The 18,476-nt window shown below is 38.1% G+C and overlaps 1 protein-coding gene and 1 long non-coding RNA gene across 2 annotated transcripts; one reads left to right on the forward strand and one right to left on the reverse strand.

The window, feature by feature from the left end:
- The first annotated feature begins 472 nt into the window (after positions 1-472).
- LOC135749181 (uncharacterized) lies at positions 473-8,498 on the forward strand. The gene is made up of 3 exons (XR_010532309.2): positions 473-702; positions 3,582-3,691; positions 7,615-8,498. It is a non-coding gene; the product is annotated as an uncharacterized lncRNA (long non-coding RNA).
- Positions 8,499-8,637: 139 nt separating this feature from the next.
- smad6a (SMAD family member 6a) lies at positions 8,638-16,359 on the reverse strand. The gene is made up of 4 exons (XM_065267661.2): positions 15,039-16,359; positions 12,693-12,749; positions 12,437-12,514; positions 8,638-9,420 (listed from the first exon to the last, which is right to left on the reverse strand). The coding sequence occupies exons 1-4, from the start codon at positions 15,733-15,735 to the stop codon at positions 8,879-8,881; spliced, it is 1,374 nt and encodes a 457-aa protein (XP_065123733.1). The 5' UTR covers positions 15,736-16,359; the 3' UTR covers positions 8,638-8,878.
- Positions 16,360-18,476: the final 2,117 nt, after the last annotated feature.

Here is an 18,476-nt window from a genome sequence, read left to right on the forward strand (position 1 = left end):
GCCATGTTGGCCTGTTATTTGGATTTGACTGAGTTAAAAAGACACTAATTAGTTTAGCTCGGAGGAAAGTGTTTCACGTGTGGCATTTACCAGCAGCAATTTTGCGTTTGAAAGACGTCTAATAGCCTTCCAAAAACAGCCCAGACGCCTAGGTTAAAACAAGGCAAAATTTGGGCTGTCAGTAGTGTTGCCAATACGTCCCGTATTTTAAGCCTAATTTATTTGTCCCGTGCGTACGGGACGTTCCGCGACCCGTTTTTTGACTGCTACGCTTGATCTAACCAGTGACTACAACAGGCTTCGACTTCGTTGGCGCCACAACGACAGGCAGATAACATCAAAATCCCGCGAGAGGGATTAGAGAAATCCTACAGAAACCTCTATCGAAATGCTCTCGCGGTACTTTGATGTCATCCACTGTCAGTCCTTGCGGTGCTACAAGCAGCAGCAGTGCTGCTGATCACGACACCTTTTATCCAACCACAGATCCCCAGCACATTCAGAACACGAATAATACGATTTATGTTTGCTTTTTTTATATAGTCCGTTACTTAGCTGTTTGTATAACATCGGCATAGTTACAAAGTTTGGTCTCAATTCTGAAGAGATCGGTAATCCAGACCTGCCTAAAACGCATCAATCTGAAGGATTTCATCATTTTCAACTTTACTTGGACATTTTGGCGCTTCTGATTCACATACTGTAAGTGTGTTTTAATTTATGTTTTTGATGTTGACCCTGTAAGACGACCATAGTGTTAGTTTAGTTTGTCACAAGATTAAAATTATGGGGAAAACGTTTTTACCTTTAGTGCGGGAGTCACATGTGTTTTGTTTTAGACAGGTGAAGTTAATTTAAAGTAGCCTTACTGTGTTAAAAGTAGGCTACCTGCTGTAAATTAACAAACTATTAATAAACCTACCATGTATGTTCCCAGGGCATAAGAGTTATAAATTAATATTTAATTAGGAGATTAGCTTTCATTTTGACAAATGGCTTAAATACACTGTATTCAAAACCATACGCACTGCTGCGAAAGGCCACATTTTGTCCCGTATTTCAGAGTGAGAAAGTTGGCAACCCTATCTGTCAGTCTAACCATAACCCAAAAAATGAATGAAATAAAATAAATAAAACCACTGTCCTGCAAACTTTAGTTCCAACCCTAACCAAACAGGTGTGTTTGATTAGGGTTGGAGCTAAACTTTGCTGGACATGGCCCTCCAGGACCAGGAATGCCCACTGCCCACCACCCCATAGGATAAAATGACGGTCGGCTATTGCTGGGTTACTAGTGAACGCCACCTGGTGGCGAAGACTTGCTATTGCGATTGATTGATAAATCTATCTATCTATCTATCTATCTATCTATCTATCTATCTATCTATCTATCTATCTATCTATCTATCTATCTATCTATCTATCTATCTATCTATCTATCTATCTATCATGGTTCTTCAGTTTTCACAATAAACTATTACACAAAACATTATTTATTGTTTAATAAACATACATAATATATAACTCTGGTTTAGTGACATTTTAAGTACCATTAAAAGCCATTTGTGCTTCATAAAAGTGAGTGTACAATGTACAATGGAGTTCAATTTTCAAAAGGCAGCCTTGTCAACATTGGGTTTACTGTAATGAGGGGATGCAGACTTTGCTGTGGTGCTGTTGGGTGGGGTCTGAAAAGGAGCGGTCCAAGAAGAGTATTGAAAAAGCTACAAGCACCCTTTAATCCACAGTTAAACCGTTTTCGAAGTTTTGTGTACTGTGAAACTCTAAATATCCTATAAAGAAATAAGAAATGTAAAAATATCACTTTAAGCAAACATGGTGGCTGAACAGTTTAGTCTATATATATACACAACACCTTACAGAGAGCCTGAAGCAGACACCACAGGATAGCGTAGCTCTTATTTACACAAACATTACACAATATGATTTTTGTGTCTCTATGATTTACTTAAAGTAAGAATTATTAGATATAAGCTGAGGCAAAAGACTACAAGGCCTGTGACTTGAAAATATTAATCATAGTTAGGCAGCGTTTATAAAACTGTGGAAACATTTCCAGTGTCTGCTAGTATAATTTAGGAGATTAAACAATACAGCACAGTTATAAATCACTAATGTATCACACAGCTATTTGGGCTGAGCTCCAACTCCTCATGAATGGAAGCAGAAAAGGCAAAGGAAAACATCTGAGGTTGCTTGGCTTCAATGAGCGTTCACATCTATGTGTCTTCCAGGAAAATATTGACTAGCTGGGTGGCCGGTGGCCAAAATACTATGCCAGAGGATTGTCTTGCCCGTTTCAAGAGGTTATTACTGACATGCTGTTTGTTCAGTCACCGCTAGGTGGCAGCAAGTGCTGACAATTGATGACAACCGAAGGTTAAACCCCCCTACCACTGAAAAAGTGACAGTATTTCCAATAATTAATTTATTAAAATATTTATTTGCGTTTGAAAAAAATGTAAGATCTGATCGTGCAGCATGTAAAAGCAAAATAACACAAAAATAACACAATGAAGAAGCTCATGATCTTATAATCTTGAGGTGTTGGGATCTTAATCATATGGAGACACTTATTTCGGTAGTTATGATACTTTATCCTTGAGGGACTCTATGACAGGCCTGACATATTGCTTCAATAACACGACATGATGAGAAAGAGGAACAGGGATCCATTTTAAGAAGGAATGCCCCCCACTCTGGTTTCACTGTGAGAGAGATGATGATGATGTAGCAGGTGATGATGAGAGATACATGGACGTGACAGGGCAAAAGAATGGGGTTTAAAATTAGCTTACAAAAAATTGTGGGGTTCACACAGGGATGTAGTTTCAGGGGTGGGTGGGGAGGTGGTAACCCCACAATAATCAAAAGTAGTATGTACAACACACCTTACATTTATACCAAAATAAATAATGAAAACATTGGTGCATTTGAGACTTCAACCCTTCATGTTCAAACCAACTCTATGCCCTTGGGCTCACACATCTTTAATCCTACATATATGAATCTCATTAGTAAGTAATAAAACTGGATTTGGCATTAATTAAAGGCAATGAACCTTATTTAAATAATAGTTTAATTAATTACTTTTTTAAAATAACTTTTATTCATACAGTATGTTCATCTTATAGGATGTTTCATATTCTCAAGGACAACTTCACTCGTGCATATGATTTAAGATTACATCTTTTATATGTTAGCTTTGCATTGATGGAAGCTGAAGTTTCATTCAATCATATCCATCAATATAATGCTCATATATTTCCTTTAAACCAAAAGTGAATTACAGTATGTATTGATTTTCTTAGGTCTTTGGGGAGAACTACAGTATATAGGTGATGATAACGCATATTTTCCAATGGAACATCAATATCATATTTGTATCATTTCATCAACTCAATATATAATAATAATACAAGTAAAAAATCCCCACCAAGATACCAAACGTGTCCGTGTGTGCATATGTATGTATATGTGAGAATGTTTGGTAGCAATAAGGATGTTCAGCTGAGGTTGGTGAAAGTAAAACTGATGAGAAAATGTCTGGCTGTGTGTAGATGCCCAGTCATGGAGCCAGTCCGTCTGCCGGCCGACTGCCCTCCTGGAGGCTCGAGAACATCCGATCCTCCTGTGGAGAGAGAGAGAGAGTGAGTGAGTGAGACCAAAGGTGAGAAAATAGAGAGGGGAGGGGCTGGGGGTGGATTGCATTCATAACACTTGCTGTATTGCATTATTTGGTATATCACTGAGACATGAAACGCAATCTTTTAAATGTAAACATGCAAAGGAAAAATGTCATATTGGTATATTTAGGATAATGCCTGTGCTAAAATAATGCATCTTATTCAATGCAAACTTTAAAATCAAGTAAAAAGTCAATAAAAATACCAGATTTTGACAGTTAATAATCACTTTACTCATACATATGACTTTGTACCTATTAGAAATAAGCAATGGATTGTCTTTATTACACTGTGGTCTGTCTGAGACAGAGTCTGATAAAGGCTGGAGCTGAACAGCAGGACTGTGTCTGGCTCAGTGGGGACCATATTGATTTCTCTGCTGCAGAGCTATTGACAGGAAATGCTGAACCGACTTCAGTGGCTCATTTCTGCACAAAATACACAACTCTTACTTGCAAAAATAAAATCTGCGAGCTTAAGAAATGTAATACTTAAAAATTATATGATAAAGCAACTGCAAATATATGTCCACAGAACTACAAAGGCAAAAAAGAAACCACCTTCACTTATCCAGCGGGTATGCTTTCAAATTTAAAATGGAGCAGGAAAAGATCGGCAGATAGGGGAGCAGAATAAGCAGAGAAGAGATGAGAAGAAGTGAAAGGGTAGGGAAATGGTTTTGAGTCACACAGGATTTGGGTCTAGCGGTGTTGCGTCTGAAGGATGTTTAAGGAGAGGTCTGTTCTGAACCAGCCTTTCATTCTCACTATAATTACTACAGTGGCTGACAGACATAGTGCTTAGAGAAACAAAACAGAGACAGGATTAGGAATAAACACCAATATGTCTACACGCCAAGGACTGGACACACAGAAACGTATACATCACAGACAGAATTGAATTACATGCTTTGATACATGGATGTTAAAAAAATCTAATAGTTATACTGACTGGTGAGAGATTTAAATGGAAGGAAAAAGAGTGAAAGAAAATGAAGCTTAAATATTATATTTAGATAATTGCGTGGTGACAGAATGATTTATGTCACTGTCTATCCTAATTTCACCTAATATACTTCATATTTTTTAGACTACATGGGAATATAAAGGAGAAATAAGCCTATGTGAAGAAACAAATCAGCTATGTACATAAATGTCCCATGAAGAAAGTTATAACAGTGTCTCTTAATTTGTTGGTATAGTGTGCTTTTGTTTTATTCCATTGAAAATGATAGTATTCAAACCACCTTACAGTTTTTCTCAGTCGCTTTGGAGCATTTCTCCAGTCATTCTTTTAAAAAGTGCATTTCTCAGTACAATTTGTACGAACTGCACAACATCATGGATTTCCTGTTTGTCTCTCAAAAGGAATTTTTTACATCAGTTCCATCAAAATGGAAAATCCTTGTGTCATTGTTTATGAATGTGTTTAGCCATGTTGTCAACCAGAGTACACAATTATATATGTCATTATTTTCTGATGTCAACTTAATGGCTACAAGCCAGTCAAAAGCCACTTAGAATTATCAATTTCAGTAACACTAACTTGACAAATAATAGATTGCTGATTGGCACTTGAAATTTAATAATGATAGTTACAATTTTGAAAATAATGATTGTAAAAAAAAACATCTGAACTTTTTTAATTTCAACAGTATGAAGTTACTCATTCATGTATTCATTCATGTGAAATACTGAATGCAAGAGATTGGACAGAATTCACATTTACAAATTTTTTTCAGTCCCTATGGAGCATTTCTTGAATCATTCCTAAAATTGGCAAAAAAATAAGTGCATTTCTCAACAACTCGTACAAAATGCCAACACCATGGGTGTCCTGCAAAAATTTGTAACTTGTTCAAAATCCTTAGTTCCTTAATTTTTACGTCATTGTTCATGAACAAGACAGTCAAAATGTTTTGCCATGTGGTTTATATACCAAGTGTACACAGTTGTGTGTCAGTATTTTTTAAGGTAAACTGTGGATGAAAAATCCTATTTTACAAAACAAATAAAAATAACAAAAAAATTAGAAAGGTTCACTGTACACAATAAGAAATGTCAAATTTTCTTTAACTCAAAATTGGAAGATTCACTTGAAAGCTATTTTCAATTCAGTTCACATTTACAAAATGCTAAAAAAAACTACAGAAAACATGCCTACAGTAACAGAATAGGACACAAAGGTCAACAATTTGCATGCCTTGTACGATAAACTCGTATGTTTTGAGGTGTAAGACTATTTAACAGAAACCAGTATAATGTATTTTGATATAAATGACAAAAGCAATTGAACAACACATAATTGTACATAATCATCTGCATGATTGTACCAAGCATTTTCACTTTGTCCAAAACAATCGGAATTTGCTTTTATGTTGTGCACAACTGACTTGATGTGAATGATGTGAAGGTTGAACAAAGTGTTTTGAAAGATTAATTTCTGATCTGAAAAACTGTAATTCATTTTTAACAAGTAACAACTTTACAAACAATGGATTGGTGATTGGCACTTGCCACTTAACAATGATATTAATAATTTAATTTATCAACAAATGACTCAATGAAAATGACTTTGACTTAATGGTTCTTTGCGGAACCAGAAATTCTTATGGTTCTTATGGCATCACTGAAGATCCCTTTGTAGCACCATAATTTTTTAAACAGTGTATACATTTAAAACCATATGCCCGTAAGAAGCAAATTAGCTGACATTCCCTAAAGTCTCTTTTTCTTAAAGAAAAGTATGATGTTTGTCAAATGAAATCGTAAGTCATATAAAAATAATTGTTGTTGTGGTTTCTGCATTGTGAAATCTTCGCAAAGTTTCTGCATTGTGAAATATGTTTTTGAAATAATATTGTTTTGAATCATTAATCTGTCTTTATGTTCAATTCGTAGCAGATTTAAAGCATATCACTGTCAGAATGAGTTTTTAGAAGATTCTCAAGAAAAATTTACTTATATACAAAAGGTCAAAGAGTCATCAAATGAATCCCAAACTAGTATGATCTGCTGTGGTTGAAAATGAATTAGAGCAGCATTGGCTGAGCCAAAATCACCACACTGAAATCCAGTTCACTGTGAGGTCAGCCCACCATGGAGTTAAAAACACCACAGCCGAAACACAGCTGAGAGCTATTGTGACAGAGATGCCGCTTCTACAATATGACAAATGAGAACAATTAAGAGACAAAAAAACAAACAATAATGCTGAAGATATATAGAAGCATAAACTTTAAAGAGCACATATCATGAAAATCTGACTTTTTCCATGTTTAAGTGCTATAATTGGGTCCCAAGTGCTTCTATCAACCTAGAAAATGTGGAAAAAGATCAACCCAGTAACTTAGTGTTGGTAAACCATTAACTGCAAGCATGTGAAAAAATAGGTAATTGAAATTTGACTCACCTTGTGATGTCAGAAGGGGATAATACCACCCCTTAATCTGCACTATCCAACCGCCATTTAGTGGAGATATCAGCTCATTTGCATTTTAAAGGACACACTCAAAAAGGCACATTTTTGCTCAAACCAACAAAGTGGCAATTTTAGCATGCTATATGCTATATATTCTCTATATGGTATTTTGAACTAAAACTTCACATATGTACTCTGGGGACACCAAAGATTTATTTCACATCTTAAAAAGCCTTATGAAATGTCCCCTTTAAAACCATAATATTAGATGTCGATTATGCTGTTTTGTGCTTAATCCCTTAATCTCTGCTAAACCTTAAAATATGTAACTTTAATTTAAAAAGGTAAACATTCAATCTATCCAAAGCCCCGACTCTTGGGGGACAAACATGCTAATTTTCCAGATCACAGTAGCCAGATTTTCTTTCCGTTTCCCTGCACAGATACAACGTTCAAATGTGTACGTTTTTCTTCTCCGTCTCCACAGTCATAATATGGCATTCACAGGGCTGAAGAATGTGTCTGGAGCAGGGCGGCCGCGGCAGCATGGTGCAGGGATAATGTCTATGTTGCTTTCTGGGAGTCCTGTTTTAAAAGGGATGAGGTGGGGCCAGGCAGACTGCTGAGTAAGCTGGCCACCACGCGGTCGCCCTAGAACAAACAACAGCATTTAAAAGAAAGCTTCCCCAGACCCCAATATAAACATCTTGCATCCCAACATCAGACAGAGATCTGACATTTAATGTATTGTGTAAAGACACCAAAGTCAATTTGGTTTTTCTAAAACGAAATGTAATTAAGATACTTTATTCTGTCTAGAGATTTTAGACATGGTATTAAAAACCCTTCATGTCTCGTTCCACTGGAAAATAAAGTATGTGAACTAAAGGGAACTTACAAATTATCTTTATTCGCATAACCTCACAAGCCTGACATGTTAAATATTCCACTGTGGCTTTGTAAGTGTTTTCATACTCTCTTCACTAGTATTATTTATGAAAGTCGATTAAACCTTTGTCATCAAAGTCAATAGACCTGCTGCTGATTTACTGAATGTAAAGAACAGCATTGACAAACGGGGTGTAATGGAACTAGATGTTAAATTTGGCACATTTCCTGAATCATCAACAATCATCTGCATAGACATTTATCTTCTACATGTACATATGCATGAAAAGCGATTATGCGATGTATACTATATTTACATATCAGATTACTGGCCATCATTTTAAGTGTTTATTAGAGGACTTAGTCCTATACATACTCATGCATGTAATGCATAAACAGTATTTACGGACTGTGACATTGAAGCAGCTGTAAATTAATACATTTATCTGTAAATAAATACTTATAGCCCATATGTGTACATATCCATCATTTTTCCACATTTCAATTTTTACAATAATCAATAGTACATTAACCAGCAATAATATTGTGTAAAAAAACTAAAAGCATGTTTAATGAAAATTATTTTGTAAAAATTGGAGATTTAACACACAAAAATCCAAAGTGCATTTCCTTAGTTTTTATTTCCTCTCTTCATCCATAAAGACACTGCACCATACATAAATAATTATGCTGTAAAAATGACTCAGTATTTACAAGTATTCCATATAATACGTTTATATAAAACTTTATATTAAATTTAGATAGATTACATTTGGGATCGTGGTTGTGAGTGCATGTAGTGAACATGTGCAGGATGTGTTACGGATAAACGGTTTAGAGTTTGTTCGCATGTGCACCGTATGCTATCTGTGGTTGTTGAGCAAAATCTCTAGCCAGCATGGACACGATGTAATAAACTGTCTTGAGTAGCACGGTCCCCAGCCCTTGGCGAAACTGATCCTCACGCTGTTCGGGTCATAGGGCCCTTCCCGGTGTGCCGAATTGCCGGGGGGTAGAATTTGGCACGACTTCTCGTAGTCAAAAATTTTTATAGAGTAGCCCGGCATGACTCTCCTGACAGTCAGGCTGAGATAGGGGTGATGCTCTAGAGTCGGTGAATTCACAAATATGGGGTGCTGACTGCGGTTGTAGGCCCAAACTCCATCGGGTTCTTTGCTGAGGAGGATGCCGTGGCCGATCTTGCTTCGGGTGCGCTGGACGGAGGTGGGACGGGACGGGAGGGGGAGCAGGCCCAAGCACAGGCCTGTACCCTGAGGTAGATCATAAAAGATGCTGAGAGAAAGGTCACGAACTGGGTACAGGCGGCCTACGCGTGTGCGGAGCTCCCAGTACGCCACGTTACACCAGTGGTTTTGTGCCAGGGAGGACAGAGACAGGCTGCCATCTGAAAAGAGAGAAAGAAAACATGGAAGAAATGTAAATTTCAAAAATATGGGACACACAAACCGCGGTACATTTTTCCAAAAAATTAGCCTGTCGTGAGTTGGTAAACGTTAGGACAAAAGAATGCCATGAGCTGTTGTAATAACTCTTTCCTAACAAGCAATATAAAAATATTTTATTGCATGGTTACATCAGACATTGTGATTCCTGATTGAAAGCCAGTGCAGTCTATTACAGCGTATTTCAAAAGAGTTTTACTGAACTTTTTATAACATTAATGTGTTGTCATGACAAGTAATATCAATCTTTGTTCCGTGCATATTCAACAGCTTTCTCATTCGCATTGATGTTACACAGAGCATAATAATTCCCCGAATCTTAAATCGTATCAGAAGAGGATTTGAAACTAAAGAAGCAACATCCCCCACTAAAAGGCCCAAATCTGTCATCTCTGACTCTAACACCCCCGCTCCTGCCCCAGCATTCCTCTCTTCCCGCGCGGGGCCGACTGGGGCCTCCTACTCCCCCTCCGAGGGCCAGCATTCAGCTCTCTGACCACTCAGTGAAGGCTTGCGACCCCCTGACCCCCCAGCCGCCAGCCTATCCAGTCTGATTAACTCAAACACAGACTGATGGCATTATTTTGCTTCACAGGCTCTATTGAGAGAGAAGATCTAAAGCCCTGGGTCTGTGTCCCCATTCTGCTCAGTCTCAACCCTCCATGGCCTAAACAGACAGCGCAGGACACACTGTTAATGAAATTTTTGTTTAAAGAGGGTGATGGAAATACAAAATCATTATCTGTGATGTAAATCATCATCAATATGTAAAAGATGAGCAATGAACAGACAGAGATGTACAGCAGCACAGTGAAGTGAATGATAAAGGTTTACGAAGAGATTTTAAGAGACTCTCTCTGTCTTTCTTGATTTCAAAACATCTCAGTCATCAGAAAAGATATGTGATAATGTCAAATGTAGCATTATTATGTATTTAACTACCTCCCCTGTATTTTAAACTATTAACCTATTCTCATCCAAACACAAGCTAATAGCGTATTTGGTGCAAATCTAATCCAAGAAGTGCAAAAATTTGATTTTGAATTGTTAGTGTCTGCAAAAAGCATTCTTGGTGCTTGTGTGCCTAGCCTAAACCAACACCACAAAATGAGAGGGGGAAGGAACGGATGGAGACCTGTCTGTCCTGCTGTGCCAAATATTAGATCTCCCACCACATATTAGACCCTTCTACTGAGCCAGTGACTGCTGAGGGAGCTTAGGGGTGATAATAGAAATGCCACAATGAGAACTGCCAGAGAGCTACAGTACAGCGGCCATCTAAATTCCAACTTTATTTAAGTGCATCTTAAACTATATTTAAAAAACACTTAAGCTTTAATCTTGAGTTAAATAATAAATGCTGGAATATGGTTCATTTAGTTGTTCGTTCCTCTGCATGATGAATTTGCGGTATGCGAACTGACTTCATATTGATCCCTATCTAAGATGAAGCTAACAGCCTGTGTCAGAATGAGAAAGCACAATGACTTCTCCCTGTCACAACACTGAGAGCAATATTCATACGTATGGTTCCTTATATGCAGATAGACACAGGCATACATGCAATCGCTGATAAAAGTCCTTTAAAAACAGGAGCAAACAGTTTTTGCAACAATTGATGGAGTCGTTCTTTGTCAACATCTGTAAAGAATCTCTGCAGAGACAGGCAGGATTTCATTAGTTAAATTGCGTGTTGGCCTGCGCTCTGTCAGGAAGAGGGGAAGCCACAGCGAGGCCTGTAATTTAAACCTTATTTTAAAATGCGACTGGCTGGCTGTGCCAGGACCTGCACTGGAAAACTCAGCAGGAAGCAACAACATGAAAATAATGGAGGAAAGAACGTATGTGACACACCAGAAGAGGATCTTGTTCCTTGTCTTTAGACCGCTAAATGCTGGGTAATCATCACAGCGCTGCGAGACATGGCGGGTTAAAGCACGGGAGGCCCTGAGCCCCCAGTCAGCATTCTGACAAAACTGCCCTTTGTTGCTCATAATCTAATTTACAGAGAGTTTTGCTCTAGCGCTGAAATGTTGGTGGATATTTTTAAAGAATCTTTAGCTATTTGCATTTGCTACTTTGAGATATTTAGCAGACAAAATTAAAACACTCAACACAGATGTTAATGAAAGTTAACAGGAATGTGCATAATGAAGAAGCAGACACGTGTCAAAAGAGGATTTGTCAGCCCCATAAATAGCATGGATTATAAAAGAAGGAAACCAAGAGAAAACAAATGTTTGCATGACTTGGATGAGTTGAGTACTGAATGTGTACAGTAGAGAGGACAGTTTAGGCACTCAATGTTAAAGGGGTCATATACTGAGATTTTTTTTAAGATGTAAAATAAATCTTTGGTGTCCCCAGAGTATGTATATGAAGTTTTACCTCAAAATACTCCATAGATAATTAATTATAGCATATTAAATGAGCCACTTTGTAGGCCTGAGCAAAAGTGTGCCATTTCCTTTAAAATGCAAATGAGCTGATGAAACAATGATGGTTGTTTGTTGCAATTGAAACTCAATTGGCTGTCAATTATCTTTTTCTCTGTCTGTCTTTCTCTCTGCACTAAATGGCAGTGCCGTGGTTGGGAGTGCAGATTAAGGGGCGGTATTATTGTAATTCGCCTTTGCTACCTACCTCACAAAACAGGCAAAATCTGAACGACCTAATTTTTCACATGCTTGCACAGAATGGCTTATCCAAACAAAGTTACTAGGTTGATCTTTTTTACTTTTTCTAGGTTGATAGTAGCACTGGGGACCCAATTATCACACTTAAAAAAAGTCAGATTTTTCACGCTATGAGCCCTTTTAGTCCTATAGGAACAACCCAATTTTAACAGCCACCAAACTAAAGCATCACATTCATTGTAGAAGCAAATGATTACTAACATATTTGGGATATTCAGAGACTTAGCTTGTCTCTTCACTAAAAAAAAACTTGCATGCCTACCTGAATAATCCTGTGACATGCCATCAGGTGAATTTGTGGCTTCAGTTTCTGTGTAAGGCAGCAACGGGAGGGAAGAATCTGTAAGAGACAGAAAATAACATTTTTATCTTCGCCTAACCTAAAAACATAACATACCACAGATGACAAAAATAATTTAGATCCTACAATCTATTAAACTAAGGGTTTACACATCATATTGACCATTAATACACAAAATCAAATGATAAGATAAACTGTAGGAAAGTGCATTACTTACTCAGTGGCTTGTGTTCGGGTAGGGAAGCGAGATGGGAGTAGGGAGGAGGTGGTGTGTCTGAAAACAAGGAGATTAGTTTAGTGTATCTCTTTAAAACTGAACACATTTCTGTCTGTTCATGTCAGACAAGTAACTGGAGATCTAATACTGAGTGTTGGTCACAGTAAATGAGAATGTTTCGAGCGTGGTATGAAAATTACAGGTGAAGAAGAGCATCCATCAAAAAGACAATGAACATGGCGTCATTTGCCAAGCATGCATGGAATCCAATCAGAATTGATCTGTTCTGAATGACATTATTACAGCTACATATTTTTGTTGAAACTGTAAATTACAACTTTATTAACTTTGTTTAAAGTTCTCATGTAATGAAAATGTAACTTAAGGATATATATAAACTGGTATGGTCCAAACGCTGAAAAAATTCACATAAAGAAACATAAGCATTCAAAACGTAAAGTTTGGCACGTGCACTAAAAATGTCTAGAATCTTTATGACGTCATCCCACACTTCAGCTTCTTATCAAATTTCCTGCCCAATCAAATGTCTCTAGACACTATAGCGTCCCGCCCCTACATTGCGAAACAATGCAAACAGTGTAAATATACTTTGCGTGAATAAAGTCTGATATCGCTTAGTGTCATTCAAGCCGCTGCAACTCTCTCACACACACAGAGTGCATAAGCTCGGTGTGATAGCACATATGTGCGAATCAAGGCTAAAAAAAGCAAGGAGGAGATCAAAAATCACAAACGATTAGACAGCCTAAACATAAACAACACTGACGAGTAGAAAAGAAGACAAACCGCTGCATACAAATAAACAAATTGCACATCAATGTTATCATTGAGTGCGCTTACATGCACAGAATAAGCGGATAACTATCAAAAATCTGCTTATTGTAGAAACCAGTTTTTATGTGTTTACATGCAAATCAATAAACAGAAAACTGTGTTTACATGAGATTTTGTGATCTTGAGATCAGGTTTCTCACATGTAGTGACGTCACCACCTATAGTACATAATGGAAATCTGTCTTAAATTATACTGTTGTATCTCTTTTCGTGTCGGCAGAACCTGTAAATGTAACATGAGCTTTAATTTTCAGTTTCTATGTCAACTGCATGAGTCAAGCGTAGATTTTTATGCATTACTTTGCGGTTCCGCATGTGACGTTTTATTTCACACGCGGAGACATGCGCACATGAACAAAACTGCGAGAAAGCCGATTAAGGTGTTTACATGCCGTGCGATATCGAGGTGATGAGCAAAAAACTACCTGTGACGATCGTTTTTTGCTTATGCCGGTTATGGGATTTCCCGGATAAAAGAAAAACGTTTTACGCGTTTACATGACCTTACACATTATCAGTTTATTAAGCAAAGTCGGCGTAAGACTGTGCATGTAAACACACTCATAGTTTTTATACCGTAATAACAGTTTCATATTATATCTCTAATTCGACTTTGTTTTAATACAAGTGTGGAGCTCACAAACTGTCGAATGCGGCTTTGCTGGACTGTGCTATAAACGAAACGCTCTTGGTTATTATAAAAACAAGGGAGGGTTTTCTCGATAGTTCAATTATGACTTCCTGTTTAAGTTCAAATGATGTCACCATCAAATAATGCTGTGCGTTTTAAGGCTCTTCAGTGGGCCTTTAAAACTAGTAGCTTAACCGCTCACTAAAAGAACACTAGTGGTGGTGCTAATATACTGTGGTGACCTTTTGTAAAAAAGATAGAACTAAAGAGTGATTTACAATGCCAATATCATGAAAATTAAGATTTCCTTTAGCATTATGGTTGGGCAGTGACTATACCAGGTATGTCTATCTTATTCACATCACCTCTCTGTGGAAAAATGTTGAAAGAGCAGGGAACAAGGGTTTTCTATTCATTCTCAGCAGTCAGGGCATTTTAACTGTTCGATCAATTCTGTTCGTAAGCTCAAACCGTTCATATGAACAAAATGTTAGAGTAGTGTTTTTATGAATAGGGAGGGAGCAGAGAAATTGAGAATCCCAGTGGGACACTCGTTGGGAATTCCACTTCCTGAACAGGAGTATCAGTGTCCAACTCTCCTCCCTATCATTAAGTGAATTCACCCACGTTTCAAGTACATCACATTTATAGTAGTAAAAAGGATTTGATTTTGTGTATTTGATGCAAAACAGAACTGTTCTTATTGCACTTTATGACCAAACAAGACTTTAACCCCATATAAAATAAAGAAATCGCTATCATTACAAGCAATATATAAATCTCAAGTGACATGATGGATCAGCAATGACCATACAAAGTCATCATGGCCTTGACTGCAAATATCCATAGTTCTTCCTTACCATCTTTAACTGGTCCACAGAGTTGGCTGTAGTGATAGGGGTTGCAGCAGCAGACAGTCTGGTCCTCGGCTCTGAAGCTCTGGCAGTAACACAGGGGTTTGAGGGCAGAGGAGAGCCGCAGGTCGGGCCAGCGGAACAACCTACATAGCAGGTACTTTGGAGACACCAGCTGACCACCAATCCTCACCTCAGTCTGTGATACCAGAACACATCCACTGAGCATCCCACCGTTAGATTCCACAGCCTCCAGTAAAACCTCCAGAGACTTTTCTTTTAACTTCTTTAGAAAGGCATACGTGCACTTCTTGAGTTCTTGCTCTGTCACATGTTTCCGTTCCCTGGCACTCAAAGCGCAAGTGCTGTTGTTTCTTTGCTCCACATGACAACTAAATCTGCTTTTGCCCTGACTGCCTCTTGAAAGGTCTTTAAACAAACAACATGTCACCGTCTTGCCCTCGCTCTCCTCGCTCTGGGGGCTTTGCGCACACATGCCCTCGCCGTCGTGTTCGCCCGGTTCCCCGCTTTCCCCTCCGCGTCTGCCGCAAAAGGCCCCGTCGTTTCCCGGTGCGTATTCCGTCCTGGAAATTTTCTCCGGGTTGCAGTCGCTCCAGTCATCCACACCTCCATCGTTCCCCGCGGTGATCAAACGGCTTCTCCAGAGTCGCCGAACCAGACCCGTGCGTCTCGTCCTGAACATACGACAGTTTAGGCAGTTTACATCCGTGTTTCCTATGTTTGGTCAGAACCGCGGAGACTCCGAACGGCCCTGCGCTCGCAGTCCGACATCAATGATCTGTGCTTACATGCACAGCCGAGCAGAGCCTGAGCGAAGCCCAACATTAGACTCCGATGCTACAAAATATCAACACTGTGGCAACAGGATAGCTGTAAAGACACCGCACGAGGTACGAAGCAGTGCACAAACTCTGCGAGCATTCTCCGTAAACATGAAGAACTTTGCGAAATGCGTAGAAATTTAACAACAACGTCTACTTTTCGCATGCAATCTGCCAAAACAGACCTTTGTCGATTTCAAACAAACCTTCTGCAGCGCATGAATGGGTCTCATTATAATCCTCATTCACATTTCACGCGCTTCTCGTGAAAGAAATGATTTTGTCGCGACGGAAAAGTGGTCGGACTAACGTAGCATACATGGGATGGCCTGAGGTTTCCGCTCCTTTCTTTCCGTGTTTCGGAGGAGATTAATGGGATTCTTCGAGGGTTTCTTTTGCCGTTTCACTCTTTCTTCTTCAGAAACGCGCACACACACGGGGCCCCCGAGGAGTGCAGTGGAGCCATTGGTTGATTCCCATCATGTGCTCGTCTAGACACTTCGGCGGCTGCGAGCCGCGCTGATTGTTGCGCAAACACGGTATCAAGTTTCTGAACTCTTAAAGGAGCAACATGTACCTCTGTGAGAGTTGTGCCAACCATACGACACCGAAATGTTACTGTTGCGTTTGTGCACGAATAAAACATTACGTTTATATATTTGAAGGTTTCCCAAAGTGATACAAGACCAAGCAGTGGTCATGGTTCCATTCATCAACAGACATTTTTTTAATAAATGCATAATTTAATAAAACAACATCAAATCATAGTATTATTAATAATAATAATAACAATAGTTGTTGTTCTTTAATATTACAATGTGTATTATTATAAATAACAATCATTGCCATTGTCCTACAGTATGTAATATTTATTCAAAGGATAGAAAACAAGAGCTTACATAAGTAGGTTGTGTTATGAGTTAACAATTACGGATAATGAGAAATGATGTTACTGATACTAGCACAACTTGTTTTATGAAAGTTTTCAGAACATAGTTTTTAAAGTAAATGTAAGCCCTTTATATTGATCTTATTAACAGTATTGGTTATATCAACAATATTTATTGCTTTCCAAAAGAATATGATTTAAGTTAATTTGGGTAACTAAAATCAAACCCTTGTTTAAATTAACCATGGTCTAACTACAAATAAAAACGAAAAAAACATGTCTATTAGTTAAAAGATGATAACTACATATGAATAAAGGTTTTGTTACAATAAGCATAGTTTAAGCAGGTTGTTGTAGTGAAAACGTTGATAACACAGTAACTACACTTTTCTATAATAAAACCATGGTTGATTTCAATAAGGGAAGATCTAAATTTTTAACGTCTGGGCTGTTAATTTTACATGACTTTTATACCAAGAATTATTTATTTCAATTAATGCAATCTAATAAACATTATGTGGATCTTAGTGACCCAACAATATTTTTCATACATAGCCTACAACAGAGATTTTTTAGCTATATGCACATTTCGCAAACATTTGTGAACTGCCAATACCCAAAGCAAATTGCATGGTGGGAATCCACTTTGTGTTAAGTGAAAGAATCCTTGGGCTTTTTCCCTTCACTTATCAGTGGGGTGATAACTGTGGTAGCCTGGCGTCAGGCTAATAATTGCAGCTACTCCCATTAAGTCTCCTAGATAATCTATCAGAGGTTTGAAGCAGAGATGGGGAGACCAGCACCAAAATATCCCTAGTTCATCCAATCTTGACAACCATGGTAATGTTGATAGGGTCTAACAAGACCCAACAGGAATAGCATGTCATCAAGCTCCTTATTCCTTAATGGATCTGTACTAAGGAAGGGGCACAAATGTTGTTCCCTGGTCACATACTTTACAGAATAGTGATAATAGCGATTAATCGTGCAAATGCACATTTTCTCAATTAATGAATTTTAAAGGAAAACACCACAGTTTTTTATTATTTTACTATGTTCTTACATCAACTTAGATGAATTAATGCATACCTATCTTTTTTCAAGCCGTGCACTTTTAATCTTTGTAGAGTTTCGTGAATGTGTTAGCATTTAGCCTAGCCCCATTCATTCATATGGCTCCAAACAAAAGTTTTATTTTGTGCCACCATACTTACTCATGTAACTACTCATGTAACAGTCTTTATTAAAAGTGCATGCATTGAAAAACATAGGTATGTATTAATTCGTCTAAGTTGAGGTAAGAACATAGTAAAATATTGAAAAACGGTGGTGTTTTCCTTTAATGAATTATGGTGAAATCCCAGCACACCCAAAAGCCAGTGGGCGCTCTCGTGCAGAAACTCCAATTGTGCCACAGAAGAAGTATCATTACAAACACAGGGTTCCCACACCTTAGTTAACTTTAAATTCAAGGACCTTTCAAGGTCTTTCCAGGTCCAATACCCTCAAATTCAAGGACTAAATGTGGGGACACATTTCAAAACAGAGCAAGGTTACATCGTGTTACCTTTTAAGATACATTGTTAAAGTTCCCTTTCGAGGGAACTCGCGCTGCATCACTGCGGTGACACTTTGCGGACGCCTCCAGGGGTAAGTGTGTCTGAATGTGTATATCAAATTCAACTAATGGTGAGTCTTCACGACAAAGACAGG

This window comes from Paramisgurnus dabryanus, chromosome 2 (assembly GCF_030506205.2).
Source record: "Paramisgurnus dabryanus chromosome 2, PD_genome_1.1, whole genome shotgun sequence".
NCBI lineage: Eukaryota > Metazoa > Chordata > Actinopteri > Cypriniformes > Cobitidae > Paramisgurnus > Paramisgurnus dabryanus.